The following is a 26,742-nucleotide window of genomic DNA, read 5'->3' on the forward strand; positions in this document are numbered from 1 at the left end:
ATTTATTAATGAAATTAATTTAAGCACATACTTAGATCCGCAAATTACTATTACGATAACTCTTAGCTCCCCTAATTAATCTAACTCACAGTTACACCTCTGTTAAGGCAACAGTAAAAACAAAATAGATTTTAACAGACCCAGGCAAAGCACACAATACCCTTGACAGGGATATTCACAATGAATTCTCTTAGCTTCGATTCCTACTGGCAGCAGCCTGGTACATAGAGGCTGGAGGCTTTTCGCACTTGTTAGATCTTAGAATGCCTTCTTTCCTTACACATAACCTCGTCTCCTTTATACATGTTTCTCCCTTTTAAATGTACATCCCATTGTTTCAATATGTCTTTAGACTTTACCTTTCTAATAATAAAATTCTTTCATAGTACCGGTTTTATTAGTAAGCTTTGGGAAAAATAAACACACTGTTTGGCTTCTTCTGGCTACGTGTAACACTTCACCCTTTCTTTGAAATTCATGACTACTCTGGTTTACCTCAAAATTCAAATTTTCCTTTTACACCTCACATTCTAAAACTTCAGCCATGTTTACTTATTTAGCATTTCAAACCTAGCTTCTCTTTTGATACATCAAAGCCTTCGACCAGCTGTCTTTAATTCAATGAAGTCCCACATCCTCACACATCCACACGCACTATTCAGACCCTACTATCCCTACTTTACAATAAATCCCAATAATCTTATAAAAATTATGTTTCCATGACAGTGGGTGTAGTTGTGAATATTTGGGTATTGAACAATAAGCATTTATCATTTAAAACTTACAAAAACCTGTCACTTGCCTGTTCCTGATAATTAAAGTGCTTGGGCTTTTCTTTTAAACATGCTGTCTTTAGTTAGTGGGTAGGTGGAAAAAGAATGCCCTGCCTGTCATCTTTCTCCTGTCTGTAACACAATGGAGGCAGATTTAACACTGCAGTCACCTATCGTCATGATGATCAATCCTCGCTAAAGGATTACTGCTTAAGCCAATGAAGATTTTCAAATATTTTGAAAGTTAAGTATAAGAATCATTACATTGTCATCAATTGCAGCGTACAACTGCTTGCTGGTTGCCCCTTTTTACGTTCTATAACTGTTGGAGCTTAACTCTTCGTGGGTGATGCAGGGCGTGTACTACCAGGCCTTGGCATGTCTAATACTCTTGCTGCAACATGATTGAAAATAATTGGCATTATTTGTATAACAGAGGTGGGGGACTCCATATACGCAAGTCCAATTTATCATCTATTTCTGATCAAAGCCATGCAGCATTAGTCACAGAAAGAGGTGTACTATGTAATGTTAAAAAAACAAGTTATATAAATCAACTCAACAATTTCTTCTTGGGGCTCGAAGTTCATATTTTCTGGCTTCTCCACTTTCTTCCAAAGGTTGCCTTTTTCAGCCTCTTGATCTTTTGTCTGCTCCCGGGACTGGGAAGGCAAAGTCATCAGATGTGATGGGTAAGGCTCAGCCACTTGTTGGCACCGGGAAGGCCTTGTCTCCAGCTGCTTTTTCTGGAACCGGGAGGCTGGAGTCTTGTATTGATTCAAAAGCACCTTTTCCCTTGCCATCATTCCCTCATTCATTTTGGCTGATAGCTGTTGGCCTTGGACCACCTTCATTAGGGCAGACATTTCTGCCTGCCAGAGAGAGATGAGAAAATTTGAAATCACAGCCATCTAACTTTGATTTGAGATCTCATAAACTACTTGCAACAGCAGCAGGCTTCTCTGTGATGTTGGTTCATCTCCTGACTCCTCAAAGAGTTTCTGCCATCTACAAGGCTCAAATGAAGAGTGTGAAAAAAGACAGACTTGCATTTATAGAGTGCTTTCATGATCTCAAGGCATTTTACAGTTGTTATGTAGGAAATTGGCATGATAGAATGTTTGTCCCTTGCCTGGGTCGATGTAGATATAACAGCATTTAAGGAACTTGACTGCATCTATACACAGAAATTTGGTTGTTGTCCCAGTGACTGCACTCAAAATCTATCCCCTTCACTATGGCTGCATATTTCACCATTAAGAAGGATAAGAGCAACGATGGGCTGGACTTAATGCAACCTGTCATGGTGGGAAACATAACGCCAAGGTCCACCTAGTCCTGGGAAAAGCTCCAGCAAAACTTCACCCCGATTAAGTCAGAGGGCGGAAGGGGTGTCGAGGAAACCAATTTACATCCAATATCCTTGAGCCTGCTGCAATTTAGTGATGGCTCAGGGATTAAATGGAGGTTGCACAGCTTTCCCATGCCCTCAGAAGTTCACCCGGGAAACCTTATTGGGTTTGCCAGCGGCTCTCTGGAGAGTCCCTTGCTATCAGGCACTCCACCTAATTGAGGGACCTGCCATTGGGCAAGGGGCTGACCACTGAAAGCCACCTCCCTGTCCTTGTCTCTGATCCCTTGCTGCCCCTCTCCTGCTCTCCTGTAACCCTCCCCCCACCCTGTGATCCCCATTCCACCATTACTCTCCTTTGGTTTGGGATTCCACGATGATCCTGGGCCTCTGGTGGGTGGATTGCTCCCATCATTCCTGCTGCAGCTGGTGGCATGAGGAGCTGCAGCTCTCGGTGGATGGAATTTCTGTTGGGGACTTCAATCACGGGAAAGGCCCCACAGTGGGCACTTCAGTGTGCGAAAAGCACTTGACTCAGTCGGGCCTTCCCCATGGAACTGACAGGGGTTCCCGCCAGGTCTCCAACCAGTAGGCAAAACAACCGTCGGCCCAGCAGAATCCTGGCCAATGTGTGAATGTCGTCACCTCTAAGTTGTGCACCATGTTGACCATCACCATTCCTTTATCTTCTCTTGATAAATATCTTTAAATTCCTAATACCATCCACGGACACTTTGGTCTGTTGCACCCTCCTCCCCCAACCACCTGCTGAACCCCGGGGAGACTCTAGTCCACTGCTCCCTCATCCCCAACCCCTCCCCTCCTGCAGTGATTTGGGCTCCACTGCTGCCTCCACAGCACCCACTTCCCACCATCTGCCAACCCCTCATATCTTCATGAAGTGGCTAGCAGCAGAGTGTATCTCCCAGTGGAATGAGTGACAGCAGCAGGTCTGGACTGGAACGAGGCTGAGTGGCAGCAGTTGGGACTTGAGTCAGGGTGCGAGCTCCAATGGAGCTCCCAACTCTGGGGCTCATGGATTGCGCCTGGACTTCAGGCATTGTCTGAAAGCATGCGAGATCAAGATCACGCACACCAACAATTAAGGAGATGTGGGGTCAGAAAATCACTTCCAAATATAGGATTCCATACCTGAAAAGGTGGAAGTCCCCCAAATGGTGGAAATTTCTCATCTCTAAATGTATCCAATTTTGCTGGGGATACTAAGGTCAGAAAACAAAGAGGCTGCAGAAGTGAAAGGATAAGAGCATGGCAGATAGAACACAATGTGGGGAAGCTGTGAAGTTGTCCACTTTGGTAGGAAAATAGAAAAACATATATTTTTGTAATTGTTTGGGACCTGAGTGTCCTTATACAATCACAAAGGTATACGGGTACAGCAAGCAATTAGGAAAGCAAATGGTATATTTACTTTTATACTCCAATTCTTTTCTAATAAGGTTAAGTTTTATTACTGTGTATAGTTTTGGTCTCCTTATGTAAAAATGGATAATTGGCCTTAAAGGGAGTGCAATGAAGGTTCACTAGATTGATTCCTGGAATGAGTGGATTGTCCTATGAAGAGCAATTAAGTAGTCAAGGTTTATAGTCCTGTGAGTTTAGAAAAATGAGAGTTAATCTAATTACAACTCAAAATTCTTAAGGAGCTTGTCAGTTTAGATGCTGGTAGGATGCTTCTCCTGGCAGGGGAGTTTAGAACTTGGGGTCACAGACTTAGAATAAGGGGTCAGCCATTTCGAACTAAGATGAGGAGAAATTTCTTTGCTTTTGATATTGTGAATTTTTGGAATTCTGTAACCCAGAGGGCTGTGGGTGTTCAGTCATTGAGTGTATTCAAAATGGGTCGCTATATTCTTTGGATACGAGGAGAATCAAGGGACGTGGGGATGGTGGAGTCGTGGTGGAAGATTAGCTATGATCCTATTGAATGGTGGAGCAGGCTTGAAGGGCTGAATGGCCCTTACATTCTAATATGTTTATGTTAGGTACCGTGTTGGTGTGGCATTGCAGGATATTTTATAACAATATACCATTGACTCAGTTGGTCACTTACTATTCATTTTTTATATAGTCAGTAATTTTAAGTGAGAATTTATTTTCCAAAGGATTAAAGTTTTGTTTGGTAAGTAAAAGTTAGATTTGCCTCCTTTTACTAAAGTTTCATAGCCAACTTTTAAGCAACAATAAACAGCTCTTATACACAACAGATATACAATGTGTTTGGAAGAGGCATGAAATCCAGATCCCAACTGCCTGTCCAGTTGGACATGAAGGATCCAGTTACATGTTTTTGGAGAGCAGGAAGTTCTGTGTGTCCTGGTCAATGGTCATTCCTTCAAATAACTTGAAATTCCTCACCATTAGAAGGAAGTTTAGGATTGCCTGCAGTTTCTCACTTGTAACTTCATTCAAGTGTAATTATATTTTTGGGTTGCATGAAATCTTGGAAAGAATATTTATCTGTAATTGTATGTTCTTACAGTATGATTTTTATATTTCCAGGATATTGAACCTGGTAAGCAATTACCCAAAATGAGCTTTGACGAACAATGGATACTCCCGAGTATTTGGATTTGGATGCAATAGATTTTAGTGATGATGTTACTGTAAGTAATATTTATTACTATTTTTATCCTAATTTCTCCTATTTTAATAAAATACTGCATTGTCAGAAGTACAGTACTTCAACACTAAGGTGGACTCATTATAGGTTTTTAAAAATGTTTTGGTAGAGAAAATGGTGTGCCATTATTTCCGTACAGCTACCTTTTCCTCAAATTCATTTGAAATCTGCAGAATTAATTTATAATTCACATTTCCTAATGCTGGAATTAAGTAAAACTGCTAAACTAATAAAGCCATAGTATTAGAATCTGCAAAATGCATTCATGACAGCTTCACTTTTAAGTAGCCTTGTTTGATTATTTATCTTGGAGTGCTTGGAACTTAACGCAAACCAGGTAGTTTAAAAACGCTTCACAATTTTACAAACCATGATCTTATAAATGTGATTTTGACATTTGTATCCATATAAGATGTTGGTCAAATGTCAAATTTTCATGGAATATTTATGCATCTAAATAGTCAATGCATGTTCTGTTCTTTCCACAAAAGGAGGAAGAGCAATTGTGCTATAATTATCTCTCATGAGGTTATTTTAGATTTCCAAAGTGTTCATTAGTGCTGTAAATCGAAGGACAAATTTGCCTTGGGCTTTCTGATCAGTAATTTCAGGGTTTTTTGATTGTGCTAATGAGGGACAAACTGTAAAGGATTCCTTATCTTAACTTGCATGAAAAATATATAGTTTCTGCCTAGGGTATTAAGCCCTGACGTAAGCATTTTGCTCAAAAGAGAGGCATGTTGCCGAAGCATTTTGTTTAGTCGTCATCAAGATAAATGCAAGAATGCCAAATTTCAAAAGATCACAGCAATTTATGCTACAGGAGAAATGGATTCTGATTAGATGGCTAGTATGTTTTTGGATTATATGTATTTGGATTATTATGTTAATAGCTGCTCGATTTTCTTATGGAACTATATCATATGCGCCAGAGTCTTCCGCTCGGCGTGTGGAGGCGGGCCCCGGATGCTGACGCATAAAATGATGCGCGGTGACATTGGGCGTGTGTCCCGATGTCACCGCCCCTCATTCCGATCTTCAGTTCAGTGTGCGTGCGCCAGAGTCACTGCACACCCTCCGAACTGTCAAAGGCCTGCTAAGGCCATTAATTACCTAGCTAAACTGATTGTCTGGGCTGCCCGTCTAACCTTAAGGTTGGCAAGTGGGCGAAGAGCCCAGGCGGCCTTCGCCTTTCTCATGAAACCTCATCCACTGGCGGGATGAGGTCCCATTAAGGCTTTATAAATTATAAATAAAATTTTTTATTGAAATACATAAAAATGCCCCAGCTCATGTGACACTGTCACATGAGGGGGACATGTCTGAGTATTTTTTTTCTTGCAATGTTTTATTCTTAAATAAATCTCCCTGAGGCAGCTCCATGCAGGCCCGACTCTCCCTCCTTCCCCTGCCCGCACAGGTAGCATTGAGTGCTTCTGGGTGCGTGTCATGCTGGGCAGGCCTTAATTGGCCCTCCCACCTAAAATGGCAGCATGCAGCCGATTGCGGGCGGCAATCGGCTCCATGCCAACTCCCGAACTGCCCACCCGACGGGGAGAAAATTCTCCCCATAGTGGTGAAATAAATCCTCTCATGAGTGCATTGCTCATTTTTGTTTTCAACTGCTGTCATCTTTTTGCAGCTGTTCTTGCATTACTATGCTCAGAATATTCTGATAGCCTGGTTGAAGTGTGCCTGCATGTGCTCAGGTAAAACTGTGTTTGGCCACCCAAGGTCACCGATTTCACCCCCAGCACAGTCTTTGACTTTTTACTTCCCCACCATGGTGTGGGGCTCTCCATCCCTTCTCTGTACACCCTCACCCCCAAATTGTTTCCACTGCCAATGCTGGTTGTTACTCTCTATGCCTGTTGGGTGCAAACCTGTTCATAAAATTTAAAAGATGTCCTGTAGTTAAATTTCCAAAATTTCAGCAGAACGTCTGGAAAAACCAGACTGCCGGGTTTCCCGTCTGGAAATCCTGACTGCTGCTCTCCTCGCAGTCAAAGTAAATATTAGGGTCTTAATTCCATTGTTTAGCAGCAATCTTTATCAAAAGCTAGAGAGCTGTAAACAGAGTCTAGGAGTGAGCTGTGAAACTGCCCTAAACCGAGTCCTAGTGAAATATTGCATTGAAACACTGAGCAGATCCAAGCATGTGATGCATCAGTGATGGCATTATAAATTTACATGTCTGCCTTGTCCACAGGTTGTTTGATTTGATACCATAAATGGACCTGTGTATTATTTTTGTATGATGGATAAGTAATGTTGACATTTAATATGTTTTAAATAAAAGTGGACTGGAGAATGAGTGGAAATGAGTACAAGAGCCTTGAGGCTAAAGATTTCTAGTAAACTACAGAATTACAGAATGTTCACAGCATAGAAGGAGGCCATTTGATCCATCTAGTCTTCTTTTTCTCTTCAGATAATTATCCAATTCCCTTTTGAAAACCATGATTGAATCTGCCTCCACCATCATCTCAGGGCAGTACATTCCAGGCCCTAATCACTCCCTGTATAAAAGGTTTTTCCTTGTTTCACCAATCACCTTAAATCGGTATCCTCTGGTTCTCGACTTCTCCCAGTGGAAGTCATTTCTCCCTCTTTACTCTGTCCAGACCCTTATGATTTTGAACACCTCTGTCAAATCTCCTCTTAGTCTTCTCTTCTCTAAAAATAGCCCCAGCTTCTCTGACCTATCCATGGAGCTAAAGTTCTTCAACCGTTCTCGTGATTCTTTTCTGCAACCTAAGGCTTTCATGTCCTTCCTGAATTGTAATGCCCAGGACAAGATGTAACACTCCAGTTGAGGTCAAACCAGTATTTTACACAGGTTTATCATAATGTCTTGCTTTTAGCTCTTAATGCCCCTACTTATAAAGCCCAGGATCCTGTATGCTTAATTAATTGCTTTCTTAACCTGCTCTGGCCCCTTTAATGATTTGTACACGTATGCCTCCAGGTTCCTCTGCTTCTGCACCCTCTTTAGAAGTATACCCGTTATTTTATATTATTCAGAATTATTTGTCTTACATAAATTCTGTAATTAATTTAGTTGATTTACTTGTTTAAAGTGTGCTTGAATGGTTTCCTTCATAATAGCATTCAATATTAACGTGTTGTGGCTGTTGAGCTTAGTGTTCCATCATTCAGCCTATGATCTTGTTAAAAAATTATTAGAACACTAGCTAATTTCTGACTACCTTTGTTCTAATGAGTTGCATGAGATTTAAGCAACAATTCATACCCTAATTTCCTTATATATTCTTGAATATATTCAACCTGACCCTGTTCTTTGAATGTTTAGATACTCCAATTTTCTGTAAACTACTATTTTATTGCTAATCTGTCTTTTGCATAAACTTTGCAATCCAATTTCTCCCACTATTCCTTTATATTGTGAAAACTGGTGAGGATTGAGAGTTCATTTTTTGTCATATTAAAAGATAATAGATGCATTGGTTATAATCTTTCAAAATTCCTCAGATTCTGGAACGGTTCAAGTAGATTGCAAAATAACTCATGTACACCTTTATTCAAGAAAGGAGGGAGTCAGAAAGCAGGAAACTACAGGCCAGTTAGTTTAACATCTGTCACAGGGAAATTGAGAGAATCGACTATTAAGGAGGTTATAGCAGGATACTTAGAAAATCATAATTTGATCAGGCAGAGACTTTGTGAAGGGGAAATTGTGTTTAACTCACTTATTAGAATTTTTTGAGGAAATAACAAGCAAGGTAGATAAAGGAGAACCTATAGGTGTTGTGTACTTGGATTTCCAGGAGGCATTTGATAAGGTGCCAAAAAAAAGTTTGCAACACAAAATAAGATTACATGGTGTAGGAGGGAACATATTAGCATGGATAAAGGATTGGTTAGCTAACAGGAAGCAGGGAGTAGCGAGAAATGGGTCATTTTCGGATTGGCAAGCTGTAACTAGTGGAATGCCACAGGGATCAATGTTGGGGCCTCAGCTATTTAGAACCTACGTCAATGACTTGGATGAGGGAACCAAGTATGTGGTAGCTAAACTTGTCGATGACACCAAGATAGGTAAGAAAGTAAGTTGTCAGGAAGAGGCAGAGAGTCTGCAAAGGGATATAGACAGGTTAAGTGAGTGGCAAAAAATTGGCAGATGGATATTAGGTGGGGAAATATGAACTTATTCGCTTTCGTGGGAAGAATAGAAAAACAGTATACTATTTGAATGGAGAGAGATTGCAAAACCCAGTGGTACAGAGGGATCTGGGTGTTCTGGCACATGAATCAAAAAAGTTAGTATGCAGGAACAGCAAGTGATTAGGATGGCAAATGGAAAGTTGGTGTTTAATGCAAGGTGGATGGAATATAAAACTGGGGAAGTTTTACTGCAGCTTTTCAGGGCCTTGGTGAGATTTCTGGAATATTGCGTACAGTTTTGGTCCCCTTATTTGAAAAAGAAATATAATTGCATAAGCAGTTCAGAGAAGGTTCACTCAACTCATTCCTGGGATGAGGGGCTTAACTTATGAAGAAAGATTGAACAGGTTGGGCCTATATCATTGGAGTTTAAAAGAATGAGAGGTGATCATTTTGAATCACAAGATCCTGAGGGGATTAGGATAGATGTCGGGAGAATGTTTCCACTTGTGGAGGAGGCTAAAGCTAGGGGACACAGTTTGAGAATAAGAGGTCTCCCTTTTAAAATGGAAATGAAGAGAGATTTTTTTCTCTGAGGGTCGTTAGTATGTGGAATTCTCTTCCCCAGAAAGCAATAGAGGGTTGGTCATTGCTTAACTCTGCCTTGAATAAATTCAGATTTTCAATAGACAAAGAAGTCAAAATTTATGGGGAGCAGACAGAAAAGCGAAGTTAAGACTATCAGATGAGCCATGATCTTTTTGAATGTTGGAGACCATAGGACTTGGGAGCAGAAGCAGGCCATTCGGATCATCAGGTCAGCTCCACCAATGAGGTCATGGCTGATCTGATAATGCTCAACTCCACTTTCCTGCCTTTTCCCTATAACCCTTGATTCCCTTCCTAAAGCAGGCTCAAAGGCCTACTCCTGCTCCTAAGTCCCATGTTCCTCTGTTAAGGAGCAGAATGCTAAGTTCATAATTGCTGAAACTTAGTGATTTAATGGACAGTTGCTTCTTTACACAAAAAACTTCTAATCAGTCTGTCCTTAGATTCTGCAATGTTGCTATTTATATTTTACAGCTCAGTAGAATGGTCAGACTTCCTAAAATCATTATTTTTACAGCTGCAAGCTTTGTCAGTTGCTAAGCATTTGTGCAGTAAAGATACTGGAATCAACTTAGTACAATTTTTGTGCACTAGGGGAAAATTTTTGCATTTTAGCAGGAATAGCAGCTAAATGCAATAGGACATTTAAAAGCAGTAAAGGCCCAGAGAATTAAATAGATTGGATTTCCAACTTTGAGGCAGTTGGGAAATATCCTGGTTCCGCATGCCGCCTCGGGAAAAAGCGGCTTAGAGGCGCAATTTTAATTCTGGGTGGGGGCGGGTGCAGGTTGGAGTCGGGCCTGACAACCGCAGAAACAGTTCGGAGGCAGGCCCGAGTGCAGAGGTTGGCTTTTCACAACTTGGGCCCTATATAAAGGGCTACTCTGAACTCTAGTCTCTGGAAGAGTAAAAAAGGTGAAAGTTTTGCAAGGCTTTGTGGGAGGAGACTTCTGAACACTGTCATGTGTGTAAAAGTTATAAATTTTGGCTAACTGGTTGTTAATGCTGCAAGAAATGGTCCATCATGGGCCTTCCATTGGAAAGTTTAGATTGTGATGTCTGCCTATTGCACGTATGTAGTGTCCATACAGCAGTCATTCACTGTGGGCAAAGATCCACCACAGCCAGTTACGTAGATGGCTGCATCTTGGCAGCTTTAGCAGGTCACAGCACTGTACAGCAGGTAAAATGAGCATTATACCTCATGGGCTCGCGGGACCCTGCATGCATATCTTTAATATCCTGCCAAGATACTCTTTCACCTGTCGTATTTTTAAACGTGGGCACCCAAAAGTGTCTCATCCAGAACTTTTGCAGCCGCCCACTGTCATTGCAAGCATGTGTGATTCCAGCAGGATCCTCAAAATTCAAGAACACATTATGATCACTGTACCTTCTATATTGCAAAGCCATTGAAAGGGAGAAAACCTATCAGCAATGCCTCATTAGGAACAACTGCCTTGATTGAGTATGAATGGGGGACATCTACCCCATTAGCAAAGCATCCCAACAAACTCACACACGTTCTCGCTCTCATACACATTAACCAATTTGCAAGGTTTGAGCCCTGTCTGCTGTTAACTATCCACGTGCTGCAGGCAGCGAGTAAAGAACCACCCTAATAGTTGCTGTCTCTGGAATAAAAGATAAATCAACCATGAACATCTTCACCGCCTTGACGATGAACCCAGAAGGACAACCAAGTTCAGCCTGAAGCCAACCAAATTACCAATCTTCAGGAATCTACCCCATTAACTTTACTGGATTATTAATTGTGTAATCTATCTACCCTATGTTACGATCGCAGCTGATACTACTGGACAAGCCAGATCCCAGAATGGAAACTGGCTTGATCGATCCTAACTTTTATTTTTTGTTTAGAAACATGGAGGGCAGCTACTGAACATAGTCACAGGAGTCAGCTGATGAACTTTTAACAAAAGACTAAAACATTTATTAAACAAGATGAACTACATTACAACACTCTTCAACCACAACTATACCTTTACAGATATATACAGATTCATAAGGATAACATGAGTTACAAAAGCTATCTTCTAATCTCATGTTCACGGTAAGTACACAGTCCATGTAAACCAATAAGCGACCTGTGGTCAGACACACCACACTCTGAAACTAAATGTTGGATACCACCCCAAACAGATGCTATGGATGTTCCATCAACTCCCCCCAGATGCTGGCACACAGTGAGCCAACCGGTCTCACTGAGCGCTATCTTTCACATGAGGGTTTCCGATCTCCACCCTTGAAGAACCTACTTTGGAATCTTCTCCCAGATGACGCTTTCTCTCAGATGCCTACTACAAGGTTCCACCTCCATGGTTTCAAACTCTCCTTCCGATGTTCCTCTCCCCTGGATCATCACATGCATTCATGCTGTCTTCCATGCATTCCCTCTCAGATACTCAACCATGCCAACAGAACATCACTGCTTCACATGCCCAGAAGTAAAGAGTTACAAACCTTCTGCTGTCTTCTTGGATCTTCTGGCTTCTCAAGCCTATTTTGCTTTAAGTCTGCATCCCGCAGCTTTCTCGGTTGAGCTAGGAACATTCCTTTGCTGCTTAGTCTTAACTCCACTTAACAAGACCTTTTCCAGATTACTGGTATTCCTTTGACTAAAAGGTCACCTTGGGACTTTCTTTTTTTTCCTTTAGGACCTGCTCCCTGGTTTCTGGGACCTGCTCTTGTTCTTCTCGGAAATCTGCTCTCTCTACAGCTCCCTTTGCTGTATCAAGCCTCTCCTGGCTCCAACTGGACTAAAAAACTGCTGTTCGGTTTCCCCCTGTCTATGTGTGGGCCTCCTGTTGCTAGGCAACAGCACGGTTTTGTTCTATCTTATTTTTCTTTTAACTTCCCTTCAAGAGTCATAAAACCTTATTAAAATGCAGGCATCTTTTAAAGTGAAACAAACTCAAGTTCCCCCCTTTCTTAACACACCAATACAACTCATTCCTAACACCCACAGATATAAATATAACTTAGTTCCTAACACCTATTTGTAATCTATTTGTGTGTCAACTTTGAGTCTGAGAGTTGGAACGTTTTTAATATTTAAACTAGACCAGGTTAAGTACAAGTACAATAAATACTATTTTCTTTTTGAAAACTCAAGGAAACATGTCTTTTACAATCACAGGATGTAGACAGTTAAATGTAGACAGTTCACTCATTGAATTAGCAAGCACATTCTTTTGAAAAACCTGTTGCAGTCAAATAAGGAGTGCTGAAAGAGGCAAGCCATCCTCCTCCTCCTCACCTGGTCATAACAGAAATTTGGGTCTGCATGCACGATCGGACAAACAGACAAATGGGAATTTGGAAGCAGGAAATCAAATTGATCTCTGGAAGTATTTTAATAACTTCCATACAAATTTTCTTGCGGCTTGAAGTACTGAAGAGGAGGAGAGAGAATTCCAGGAAAGGGAGAAAGAACAAGCTTTCCAGAGGGAAAAGCAGGAAAGGGAATTAAGGCAGCTTGAACTAATTAGGGAAAGGTGCACTGTGCTTCATGAAGACACCACTAGAGAAGAAAACAACCCCAGTTCAGGACTGAGTGTTGAGCTCTTAAAGCACTCACAGTTGATGCCAAAGTTTGGAAAGCATGGTGTTTATTAAACAGGAAAAACCAATGAGGTTTATTCCTTGTTTTCCTATGAGAGCTCGTCAGACTATGAGATGGATGAGAAATGTCATCTTAAATGCATGCGAGCTGATATTGGAGGTGTACTGCCAAAAATGGCCCAAGCAAACTTACATTGAGTTTGTAAGGGTTAAACAGTTTCTTTTGACCAATGAATAAGGATGCTTAAGATAGACCCCACCCACATCATTCTGAAGTCACGCCAACATTGATGGCCAGAGCACTCGATCACAAACTGGTTTCACGATGGCGTAAAAGCAATTTTTGGCCATTTCACCATATTGCCTGCTCATACCTGCCATGACACCCACGGCCAATAGGAGCGGACGATTCCGCCCTTAGTCTCAGGTAGTGTCTGCGTGACAAGGCCAGCCATGATGGTCTTCAATGCTTGATAGACAGTTGTGCAGCCTGCCTCCACCTCCTCCGAGGCAACACGGGGTCACTACGTAGGAGTGTTTGCAAGCACAAGGCACCGTGGCAACTCTATCACTATTGGGTTCACGTGGTGTCAGGTAAACATATGAATTAGAAGCAGGCATAGGATATCATATCTCACATTGTAAAGTGGACCTTTTTTATTGACTCTAAATCCACTATATAAGTCAAAAGATGGATGTATTGGTCTGTACTTGCTGAGTGGCACATGCAGTAACTAGGTAAACATAAAACTGCATGTTCTTACCGGTGTCAATGAAGGTTGCAGCCAGAAGTCCATCTCTCAGTAATGTCACATTTGTGAAGGGTGTGGCCATGACTGCCCACCATTAATACTCTCCAGTGCGGACAGTAGTCTACTATAGGGTGTGGATATTGTGGGCCTCTTGAACATTTGATTTCTACTCATTTGTGTTTTTGAGGAGGCTGTGCTGAGTACACTTAATGAGTTGTGGCAATCCATCTGGTGAAGGCCCACCCATAGTGGTGAGATGAAGGCCAGGAAATTTCTGCAAATTCTCAGTGAATGAACACTCATGACCTATGAGGTCACCGCTATGTGCCTTTAGGTTGCATTTATGAGAGCTAACATAGAAATAATGTCCTTGTCCTTCTCAATGTTACAGACTATTTGCAGACAAGGAATCTCGGTGAGTTGCTGCACTGATTGTGGATGTCTCACAAGTCACGCAGTGCTGCCAGTTCAAACTATAAGGAGGTGAATGGTTTCCTCATCATACGGGCAGTTTTATTATGCACAGTCTCGAGTTGCAGCATTTCTTTTGGTCCAGCAGTTATATCTGCATCTGCTGAGTCTCACCTGACACCGCACATGTGCCCTCTTGACATGGGGGTCAGGCTTTGGTTAGATACTAGGTAACTTGGTCCTCATGTCTTTGACAACCTCCAATATACACTTGAGATGCCCTGTGATAGAGGAGCCTGCAAGGTCATTCCCTTAAAAAAAATGGGTGAATCCAGGCTTCTGATGGCACAGAATGTCTCGCATCATAAAGGCTGAAGTCTCATGGACACTTGCTGACTTTCTCTCTTGCTGGGGAATGAGCATCTCCTGGAAATGTGAGGTGCTCATGGTCTTAAGGGCACATGTCACAATGGCTGGCCTGCCATTTTCTGCTGAAGGTGCAGCTAGATCCTCAATGCTGCTTAGGAGAACCATCTCTGTGTTAGGTCCTCTCTGGTTACTATGGCATCATGTACTGAGCCAGCCCTAGGTACCCGTTCATGCCTCATCATTTCTCCCATTGCCCTCTTCCTCCTCAGTTACATCTTCATCTGAAGTAAAGGGCTCCTCCTCCTCCAACTCTTCCTCTGATGAGCAGCCTATATCACCGGGCTGTGGATCCTGCATATGTACGTCCATTCACCATGCCATATTATGCAGCATACAGCAGAGCACCACTATCTTTGACACCCTTATAGATGAGTATTACAGTGCTCTCCAGAGTTGTCTAGGCATCGGAATCACATTTTTAGGAGGCCAGTAGCTTGCTCAATGAGCTCCCTGCTCTGAAGGCGACTGGTCTATAGCTCTGATGTGGCCTTGTCTCTGGTTGGCACAACTGAGTAAGCAGTCACCCCCTCAATGGCTAATATTTGTCCCCCAGTAGCCAGCCACAGACCTGGGGTCTAGACTCAAAGTTGTGGCAGGTTTGGCTCCCTCAAGATGAGAGTCATGACAGCTTCCAGGGAATCATGCACATAGAATCACAGAATCTTTACAGTGCAGAAGGAGGTCATTTGGCCCATTGAGTCTCCACTAGTTCTCTGAAAGAGCATTCTACTTAGTCCCACTCCCCTGCCTAATCTTCGTAATCTTGCACATTCTTTTCAGACAACGATCCAATTTCCTTTTGAATATCTTGATCGAATCTGCCTCATCCACCCTCCCAGGAAATTTGCTCTAGACTCCACACATTCTCTGGGTGAAAAAATTTTTCCTCGTATCACCTTTACTTCTTTTGCCAATTGTTTTGAATCTGTGCCCTTTAGTTCTTGATTTCTTCTTGAGTGGGAACACTTTCTCACTATTCACCCTGTCCATATCCCTCAGGAAATACCTACATCAAGTCTCCTCTTCGCCTTTTTTTCTCTCCAAGGATAAGAGTCCCAACCTCTTCAATCTATCCTCATAGCTACAGTCCTTTATCCCTGGAATCACTGTTGTGAATCTCATCTACATTCTTTCCAATGTCTTCATATCCTTCTTCAAGTATGGTGCCAAGAACTGGACACAATACTCCAGATGTGTGTACATATACACTGAGGTGCCTCTATTCCTGCACCTCCTTTAGAGTTTCTCCCTTTGTTTTATATTGCCCCACCATATTTTTCCTGCCAAACTGAATCACTTCACACTTCTCTGAATTGAACATCAGCTGCCACTTGTCTGCCCAATCCACCTACATATCTATGTTCTTTTGAAGTTCAAGACTATCCTTATCACAGTTGACAACATTTTCAATCTTCGTATCATCTGCAAATTTTGAAATCATGCATTGAACACTACAGTTGAGGTAATTAAAATATATCAGGAAGAGCCCAGGGTCTATCACTCAGCCAATTTCTCATCCAAGTGCCTACTTTTCCTTTTATTCCATGAGCTAGAATTTTGCTCACAAGTTGTGTGCCACAGTATCAAGTACTTTTGAAAATCCATATACACCATTATCACCAGTGTTGCCCTTATAAATCTTCTCTGTTATCTCCTCAAAAAACTCCAGCAAGTTCGCTAAACATGATTTATCCTTAATAATCATTGCTGGCTTTCCTTAATTATCCTGCACTTGTCTAACTGACTATTGATTTTGTTCCGAACCATAGTTTCCAGAAGTTTCCCTACCACAGAAGGCAGACTGACTGATCTGTAGTTGCTGGCTTTATCCTTGTAGCCCTTTTTGAATAAGGATGTAACATTCGCAATTCCTCAGCACTCTGGCACCACCCCTGTGTCTAAGGAAGATTGGATTGTCTCTACATTTTCCACTTTCACTTCCCTCAGTACCCTTGGGTGCATCTGATCTGGTACCTTATTAGTTTTAAGTAAAAATAGGCTCTCCAAAACCACCTCCTTCTCAATTGTAAATTCTACTAGTGTACCAGTTACTTCCTCTCTCACCTTAGCCTGGGTAGCATCATCTTCCTTTGTAAAGACGGATGCAAAGTACTTGCTTAATACCTCCGCTGTTTCTCCTGCCTCCACATGCAAGTCCCTTTTTTAATCCCTAATCAGCCCTGCTCTTTCTTTTACCACTCTCTTATTACTTATATGCTTATAGAATACCTTGGGATTCCCTTTTTGTGTTAGCTGCCAATCTCTTTTCATGCTCTCTCCTTGCTTTTCGTATTAGTTTTTTCACTTCCCCTTTAGTCCTTCTGCATTTAGCCTGATTCTCCATTGTATTTTCTACTAACATCTGTTGTGCTTGCACTTCTTCCTTTTCATCTTCACCTCTACGTCTCTTATCATCCAGGGTGCTCCGAATTTATTTGTCCTATCTTTCCCCTTCAAGAGAATATACCTTGACGTTGCTTGCAATACTTTTTCTTGGAAGGTGACCACTGATCAGCCACAGTCCTTTCTGCCAAATTTGATTCTGACTCCTTCAACTCAGATGCATTCTCATCCCATCAAAGTTGGTTTCCCGCAGTTAATTATCTTTGCTCTGGATTGTTCCTTGTCCTTTTCCATGGCCAACCTAAACATTATGATCCAATGGCCCCTCTCCCCTAAATGCTCTCCCAATGATATTTGATCCACCTGGGCCAACTCATTTCCGAGAACCAGGTCCAACAGTGCCTTTTCTCTTGTTGGACCGGAAACATACTGCTGCAGAAAGTTATCTTGAATACATTCCAGTAACTCTTGCCCTTCTTGTCCCTTTCCACTATATCTATCCCAATCTATATTTGGATAATTGAAATCCCCTATTCAATAATTACCCTATAATTCTTGCACCTCTTTGCAATTTGTTTGCAAATTTGTTTCTCTACATCCCTTCCACTAGTTGCTGGTCTATATACTACACCTATCAATGTTATTGAACCTTTTTCATTCCATACCTCTAGCCAGAGATTCTTTCCTTGACCTCTCTGGAACGTCCTCTCTCTCCAGTACTGTAATGCCATATTTAATCAATACTGCCACTCCCCCCTCTTTTCTTTCTTTCCCATCTCCCCTAAACATCTTGCACCCAGGAATATTTAATGCCTAGTCCTGTCCTTTTTTGAGCCAGGTCTCTGTTATAGCAATATCATAATTCCATTTGTCAACCTGTGCCTATAGTTCACCAATCTTATTAACCACACTCTGTGCATGCAGATTTAGGCTTTACTTTCTCCTTACTCTGACACCATCTTGATAATACTCTCTGATATACCCTCCTTATCGGTTAATACTTTTCTACTTCCCACTACCAGTTTTTCTCCTTTCCACTCTGAATTTTCCCTCAGGTTCCCATCCCCCTGCCAATCTAGTTTAAATCCAGCAGCACTAGCACACCTCCCCACGAGGACATTAGCCCCAATTCTGTTAAGGTGTATCCCATCTTTATTTTACAGGTCCTACCTGCCCCAGAACCGATCCCAATGCCTCAGAAATCTAAAGCCCCCCCTCCTACTCCATTTCTCCTGCTACCTGTTGAACTGCTCAATCTTCCTATTCTGATGCTCTTCACCATTCCCTAAAAGAATGGCCTGCAGCCACTCAGACATCTTTAACCATGGCACCAGGGAGGCAATATGCTGTCCTGGAGCCACATCTACAATTGCAGAAATGCCTGTCTGCTTCCCTAACTATGGAATCCCCTACCATTATAGCTCTTCCACTCTCCCTCCACCCCTCCATGCAGCTGAGTCATCTGTGGTACCTCGAACCTGGGTCTTGCAACAGTCCTCTAAGGAACCATCTCACTCACCAATATCCAGAATGGAAAAGTGGTTAGACAGGGAGACAGCCTCAGGGGATTCCTGCACTACCTGCCAGTTTCTCTTAGATGCTCTGGCAGGTCATCCATTCCCCCTCTGCCTGTTCACTTTTTAGCTGCGGTGTTGCCACCTCTCTAAACGTGCTATCCACGTAATGCTCAGCCTTGTGGATGCACCGTAGTGACTCCAGCCGGTGCTCAAGTTCCGAAACCCAGAGCTCTAGTTTCTGTAGTTGGTGACACTTCCTGCAGATGTAGTCATCGAGGGCAATTTTTGCCTGCACGATTTCCCACATCCTGCAGGATGTGCATTTCACGTGGCCAGGCTGCACTGACAAAACTTAAACTTTATATAGAGTGTTAAAATAACTCACCTGTGTCACTCACCAATTGTCTCCTCTGTGCTGAGTCCAGCAGGCCTATACTTACTAACCAATCAACTTACGGAACTCCTGTGATGTCAGTTTTAGTATTTTATCTGTAAAGTCCCAGCTCTCTCTCTCTCTGCTGCTTTAACCTCTCAGATCCTCAAGTTAATTACCAGTTACTGATTAACCTACTCCTTATGCACCAAAGTGGAAACTAAATGCTGAAAAAGAGTAGACGAAAGGAGCACCTCCCACCCCCACTTTTCACACAACCCCTAACTTAGCAAAAAAAAAACAAAAAAACTGCGGATGTTGGAAATCCAAAACAAAAACAGAATTACCTGGAAAAACTCAGCAGGTCTGGCAGCATCGGCTGAGAAGAAAAGAGTTGACGTTTCGAGTCCTCATGACCCTTCGACAGAACTTGAGTTCGAGTCCAAGAAAGAGTTGAAACTGAGTTGAAACATCAACTCTTTTCTTCTCCGCCGATGCTGCCAGACCTGCTGAGTTTTTCCAGGTAATTCTGTTTTTGCCCTAACTTAGCAAGCTCTGCTTCTTGCAATAAACCTTACCTAAAGCACCTCTTTCCCCCATGCACTGAATTCCCACTTTGAATCAAATTCCCAAGTACTCACTCTGTCTCTATCTCACTCAGGCATAGTCTCCCTTACTGACTTTGCCCTTTACTCATGCATGGAGGAATACTTTATTGTAGTCGCACACAAGCTGCATGTTGATGGAATGAAATGAATTTCTATTGATGTATCTGTGCACCTCCAGCAGTGGTGCTTGGAGTGTGATGTGGGTGCAATCTGTTGCACTTTTGGAAATTCAGCTATTGACAAAAACCCCATTGCTCTTTGGGTCTGTGACACCACATGTAGGGAAATTAATCAACCCAAGCAAAGAGGGCATTGGTTACTGATGTCATGCACCGGCGGGCAGCTGCTTGCAAGATGTTGCAGAGGCCTTCAGCAGAGCCCTGGAAGAAGCCAGCTGCACAAATGTTAAGGGTCACAGTAACTTTGACTGCAAATGGCAGGGCATAGGCATCGGATGTTCAAGGCAAGAGGCCTGCCTCCAACATGGCAAATGTCTCTGACCATATACTGAGACATTCGAAGCCTTTGCCTGCACTGTCTTTCAGTCATGTCCAGGAATCTGACCCTGGTTTTGTTAGACGCTTTGCTCAGGGTAATAAATGAACATATGAACAAGGAGCAGGAGAATGCCATTCGGCCCTTCAAGCCTGCTCCGCTATTTAATAAGATCGTGGCTGATCTGATAGTAACCTCAAAACTGCATCCTGCCTACCCCCGATAACCTATCGGCTCCTTGCTTATCAGGAATCCATACACCTCTGCCTTAAAAGATATTCAAAGACTCTGCCTCCACCGTCTTTTCAGGAAGAGAGTTCCAAAGACACACAACCCTCGGAGAAAATTTTGTCTCCATTTTAAATGGGCGACCCCTTATTCTTAAACAGTGACCCCAGTTCTAGATTCTCCCACAAGAGGAAACATCCTCTCCACATCCACGCTATCAAGTCCCCTCAAGATCTTATATCTTGCCCTCCTCCTTGTTACTCTCTCTTGCATCTCTGTCGCCCTGGTACCCTGGCTCTAGCAGCACATTGTTGCTTCTGCTGCCTTTCCTCTATATGTTGGACGTGGGAAGGTGCTGTGCCCATTTCTGTGATCTACCTTCCTTGCTGGACAAAACACTCTTTACCCAACATGACTGGCAGTCTGTAATGTCACCCACTTGGCTGATGATGCAAAGCATGATGAAGAGGCCCCAACACCAATGTGCCCTTCCTCTTTTCCAGCTACTACACCCCCTCCCCCATTCCCTGAGGTCAGACAACAGCCTCAATCTCAGAGGCAACTACAGCTTTTAGCTTTTAAGCTGCTACTTTGCACAGCTTTATATAAGGTTTACAAACTCAGGCTTTTCAGCTGCTCATATCTCTACTACCAACTCATGGAACACACACTGAGTTGAGGACATTTTGGGAGTGAAAGTATTGACTTCCCATTCTCTGTAATGTGTTTACGTGGCCCGGCTGATTCATAATTCCTGTGTGTATGCTCCTCCCTCCACCCCACTCTTTTCACAGGTGCAAAAATCAAGCCTGAGAATGGAGGTGGGACTGTCTGGGCTGCAGATCCTGCCTGTCATTTTTTCACCTTCACGGAGTCTCCCCGACTCCATTATCCCTGTGCTGGGATTCTGAATATCAATAATTTTACAGGGGAACGGTCCTAGCCAAGCCCATAAATGACTTGCCTATGACTCTGTAGTGCATTTTCCTCCTTAACTTCTGTGCTGTGCTTGACTGAGCTGAAGGGGTCAGGACATAATGAGAGAGTTAGCAAAGCATATTGAACCTTGAGCTTCATAAAGAGGTATTATGCACAAAAGCATGGAGGTTATGCTGAACCTTTATAAAGTTTTGGTGAGCCACAACTAGAGTATTGTGTCTAGATCTGGTCAGAAAACTTTAGGAAGGATGTGAGGGTCCTTGAGAGGGTGCGGAGGTGATTTACCAGAATGGTCCCAGGGATGAGGGATTTTAACTACAAGGGTAGGTTGAAGAAACTGGGATTTTTCTCCCTGAAGCAAAGGAAGCTGAGGGGCGATTTGATGGAGGTATACAGGATTATATCAGGTTTACAGAAGGTAGACAAAAACTGTTCCCATTTATTAGTGGTAGAAGGACTAGGGGACACAGATCCAAGGTTCTGGGTAAGAGATGCAGGGGGAATTTGAGGAAGAACGTTTTTGTGCAGTGATTAGCAATGACCTGGAACTTGCTGCCTATGAGGGTGGTGGAAGCAGAGACAATGAATGATTTCAAAAGCATGGCAATTGAGGGAAATAATCTTGCAGGCCTTTGGGGGAAAAAGTTTTCTTCCCTACTCCCCAACCCCCACTGTACAGTAGTTGCATCAGTGTTCCCCAAAAATATACCCTTGGCCACTTTTCTTTATCCATATGCTGTTTCTTACAGAAACTAGGCCATCTTCCTAGGCATGCTGATGACACCCAATTCTATATCCCTTTCACTCCTCCCAACCTCAGACCCAATTCCACAGTCTCAGGCTGCCTGTCTGACAACGGTAATGGAGAAGTTGCAATTTAGGAAAACAAAATTCATTTATGGGATGTGGGCATCACCGGCCTAATTACTATTGTTCAGAGGGCATTTTAAGAGCCAACCACATTGCTGTGGGTCTGGAGTCACATGTAGGCCAGACTAGGTAAGGACAGCGGATTTCCTTCCCTAAAGGACATTAGTGAATCAGATGGGTTTTTATGGCAATCGGCAATGGTTTTGCTGTCATCATCAGACTTTCAATTCTAGATTCGTATTGAATTCAAATTTTGCCATCTGCCATGGTGGGATTCAAACCCAGGTCCCCTGTGCATTACCCTGGGTCTCTAGAATACCAGTCCAGTGACAATACCACTACCCCACAGCCTCCCCTAAGTTTTCTTCTGAATTTGGATATAGTGAACTATAGTGCCTGCTATCTGCTTCCTTGCCCCTAATGCCATCCCCATCTCTTACCTCCTGCTTACATTGAAAACGGCAACCCAGGCAATAAATTTGTTTCAAATAAATAAGTTTCATACTCTTCAATATCTCACCTCTACCACTGCAAAATGATTCACCTCAGCCCCAGCCTCCCTCTGCCAGGAAACTCTTATTCACACTTTTGTATAATTCCATTATTCCAGCACTTAACTCTTCTATTGTCTGTCTGATAGTTCAGCTTGTTCAAAATGCAGTCACCTGTAAAATCCTGCCTGCATTAAATCCAAATCTTGTCCTCATGGCCCATTATCAGAAAATAACAGAATTGTTACAGTACAGAAGGAAGCCATCTGGCCAGTCATGTTTGTTATGGCTTTCTGTAGGAGTAATTTACCTAATGCAATTCCCCCCTCATTCTCCCCGTAGCCCACACATTTTTCCTTTTCACATAACAATCCAATTTCCTTTTGAATGCCTCGATTGAATCCACCTCCACCACACCCTCGAACAGTGCATTCCAGATCCCAACCGCTTGCAACGTGAATTTTTTTTTTTCCTCATGTCGCCATTGCTTCTTTTGCTGTTACTTTAAACAGGAGTCCTCTTGTTCTCACTCTTTCTGCCAATGGGAACAGTTTTTCCCTATCTATCTTGTCTAGATCCCTCTTAATTTTGAATATCTCTATCAAATCTCTTCTCATCCTTCTGTTCTCCAAGTAAAACAGTCCCAACTTCCCCAATTAATCTACGTAACTCAAGTTCCTCATCCCTGGAACCATTCTGTGAATCTTTACTGCATTCTCTTTAACTTTAATGCCTTCAAATCTTTCCTAAAGTGTGGTGCCCAGAAGTGGACACAATATTCCAGATGAGGCTAAACCAGTGTTCTACATATGTTTAATTTAAATGCCCTGCTTTTATATTCTATACTTAATAAAACTTAGGATGCGGTATGATTTATTAACCATGCTCTCAATCTGTCCTGCCCCCTTCAATGATTTATGTACAAATGCTCCCAGGTCCCTCTGCTCCTGTGCCCCCTTTAGAATTGTACTCTTTATATTATCTGTGCATTCTTCCTAACAAAATGATTCACTTCACACTTCTCTGCATTAAATTTCATGATATTCTCAAATTATTACGTTTTCAGTTACAAGACTGTACCTTAACTAAGGGGTGCTAATTAGACAAAGGATGAGAGGGAATCTGCATATCAAGTTTTTCCTCCTTTGTGTCCTATCCATCAGTCCCCTCTCTTTCCACTTGCCCTTCAAGCCATTTATGTTGCTTCATTGAATTTCCCAGATAAATTAAAATTATTCAGCTGTTTTATTTTAAAGGTTCCCCTTTTACTGCTAATTTACTAATTTTTAATTTGTCCGATGTTATTTGAATCCTAAATTCTAATAATTAATTTGCATGAGGTCATAAGATTTCACTCAGCATGTCTCTGCCTGCTCTTGAAGAGATATCAACTTAGTCCCATTCCTCTGCAATTTCTTAGTATCCATCTAATTTTCTTTTGTAAATATTTTCTAAATAATATTTTGTCAATCTCCTTCGTAATCTTAAATCTTTAACTGTCTCATCTTGATATTGCCTGTAACTTTTCCTCAACTCCAATCCCTCACTGAGAATTATTATAACCATGGAGGGTACTTTAATGTTCTTGCAATTATAAGATTTTTCTATAATGAGAGACTTTTGGCCACCGCGATAAATCCCCTAAATAGGCCTATTGAAAGTTGCATTCTTTCTTGGCTTTGCTTGGATTAGATATGCAATTATCCAGAGAATTCAAACTTACGTCAGATTGACTCTTATGGTATAAGTTTCTTGAACCAACAAATGCAATCAGTCATATTTTATACAAAACTGATCATTAGTACCCCAACTTGAAAAGTTATCTAATTATTCAGTTTTTAATACTACATAAAATCAATCCATTGTAATCTTTCAATTATAGACATGCAGAAATGTATCTTATTCATTCATAGTGCTAAGCTCCTTTTGGAAGCAATATGAAGTATACTGAGCTGGTTAAATATAGAGAAATAAAAAGCTTTATAAAACACTTTAGCCGCATGCAATTTGCTGGTAGAAATGTGTGTGTGTTTTTTTCCTGTGTGTTTACATGTGTATACATATTGTATCCCTAACTTTACTTTCAATGTCACAGCAGTTTAGGGTAGCAAGAAAATCCAAGGTCACGTTCGATACCTTCATATTTCGGAAACATAAATTTGTTTAAGTTGACTTTTTTTATATTTTCAGCATTCATAGTAAAAAGCAGAAGCCCACTGATGAGTTCATTCAGCTAGTTTAGTGCAATAAACATGGTAAATTGTATGTTTAGGTTTCAATTATTAAAGCATATAAAGCTTATATCCTGCAGTCAGTACATAAAAATGTGTAGTAGTTGTCCATTACTTAAAAGGACACCAAAATTTATACAAAATTTGAAAACTTTTTCTTGTGCCATACAATAACTTGTTATATCAATAGTTTCAGCACATTAACTGTTGATGAGTTGTAAACAAATGATCTCATATGAAACAATCATGTCACAGGAATCTCAAGACAACTCTTTCTGCATTAGGCTTTCTGATGCTTAAAAATAAATCACAAATTACAAGATCAGGTCAATTTTGTGCTTTGGCAATGGACTAGCCTTTGGATCCATTTTACAGTCCCTTAGCGGCTAATGTTTCCAAAGTTGCTTTCTCCTCCCTTTCAAACTGGCAGTTACACCTAGAAGAAAACCAGGTGAAGGAAGTGTTTTTCAGTTAAATATTTTAAAAGGGGCTAATATGGGACATATTAGTTTAAAAGGAGCTAATATAGGTTGTATTTGTTTAAAAAAACAGTTGAATGAAAGAAAAACAATGAATAAAATAAAATAATTGGAATTGAAAAGTTAAGACTGTAAGCAGAAGCAAAATGTTATTTCAATTTAATTATTTTAATTTTCACATCCCTCACCAAGACTGAACAGGTAGTTGGTAAACTGGTCCCTTTTATCAATATATTAGCAAAAACATCAACAGCCACTCTCTTTTTGAACTTGAAAGGATACTAGTTGAGATAGTAGTCAGATTGCTAAAGATCATACAGGCATATTGGTTTGAAAGGTCACACGTGGGGTCTGTAATACATGGGGAGGGAAGATCCAGTTCAAGAAAGAAATAACACTCTATTCCCAGGTAAGCTGTCCCCCTGGGTCACAAGTCATATGAATTCCCTTCAGGATTTGGGAAATTCTTCTGGCAATTTGAAACATCCATACATTAAAATAGAAATGAGTCCGTATGTATTTCTAATATACCAACTTTACTTTCTGCACTTTTTTCACATTTTTTGTTCCAACCTTTTCCATTCTAAATCTTTATTTGTAATGGAAACTGTTTGTGATCTTGTAACACCATAATTAAACCTTCCTATCAGTGGTGCTGTTATAAGTCCCTCAGTTTTGCTTCTTTCAGCTTCTTGGTTCTATATTACTAAAGTATATGCTCCAACTGACTCAGCTTTGGCTCAGTTAGTTGTACTCTTGCCTCTATGTTATCAGGTTCTGGTTTCAAGTCCAACTTCAGCGCTTGAGCACAAAAATCTGCAGTGATCTTCCATACTGAGGAGTGCTTTCCTGTTTTGTGGTGGTTGGTTGGCTAGAGTGGTGCTGACTAAAATCATTGGTACATGTTCAATCCCCTTACCAGCTGTAGTATTTCATGAAGACCTCCCTCCTTACCTTGCTTGATACTGTGGTGCCCCTCAAGCTATGTAACCAATTGTCTTTCTCTAATGGATAGAGATGCCTATGTGGACTATGGCTAATTACCAATTATCAAATCAACCAACTCTACTTCTCTTTCCCAACTTGCCATTAATTATAGTATTAGTTAGCTAGGAAGTAGCTAGTTGCTATTTCCATTGTTCTGACTATGTCCTGATGTTAACATAAATCCTTATCTGATAATCTGATGTAACCTTTGATAACAAATTCCAACATGCACCCAGGTCCAATTATCCCCAGCTCTCTAATCCATTTCACCTACTACACTTTGTCTTAAGTCACCGTGTGCAGTATTTTGACTAGTTTTTTGCCAATTATTTAAATGCTCAGGTTGAATCATAATTACACTTTTCATTCGTATATATTTGGCTAGCTGAAAAAATAGCATGACCACTCATGTAGAGTTTTTTTTTGAATAAAAGCAAAAAAATGTGGATGCTGGAAATCCAAAACAAAAACAGAAACAGAAATACCTGGAAAAACTCAGCAG

The 26,742-nt window shown here is 41.5% G+C and overlaps 1 protein-coding gene across 4 annotated transcripts in view; it reads left to right on the forward strand.

Annotated features, from left to right (window-relative positions):
- The window catches only part of LOC121277427 (synuclein, alpha interacting protein), a 147,078-nt gene that overhangs the window by 57,199 nt on the left and 63,137 nt on the right, over nucleotides 1–26,742 (forward strand). For all 4 annotated transcript variants that reach the window (XM_041186869.1, XM_041186871.1, XM_041186870.1 and 1 more), the window contains one exon: nucleotides 4,648–4,751. In XM_041186869.1, coding sequence (XP_041042803.1) covers nucleotides 4,695–4,751 — 57 coding nt within the window. In that variant the 5' untranslated portion in view covers nucleotides 4,648–4,694. The remainder of the gene's footprint in view (nucleotides 1–4,647; nucleotides 4,752–26,742) is intronic.

Source organism: Carcharodon carcharias, chromosome 4, assembly GCF_017639515.1.
Source record: "Carcharodon carcharias isolate sCarCar2 chromosome 4, sCarCar2.pri, whole genome shotgun sequence".
NCBI classification, from domain to species: domain Eukaryota; kingdom Metazoa; phylum Chordata; class Chondrichthyes; order Lamniformes; family Lamnidae; genus Carcharodon; species Carcharodon carcharias.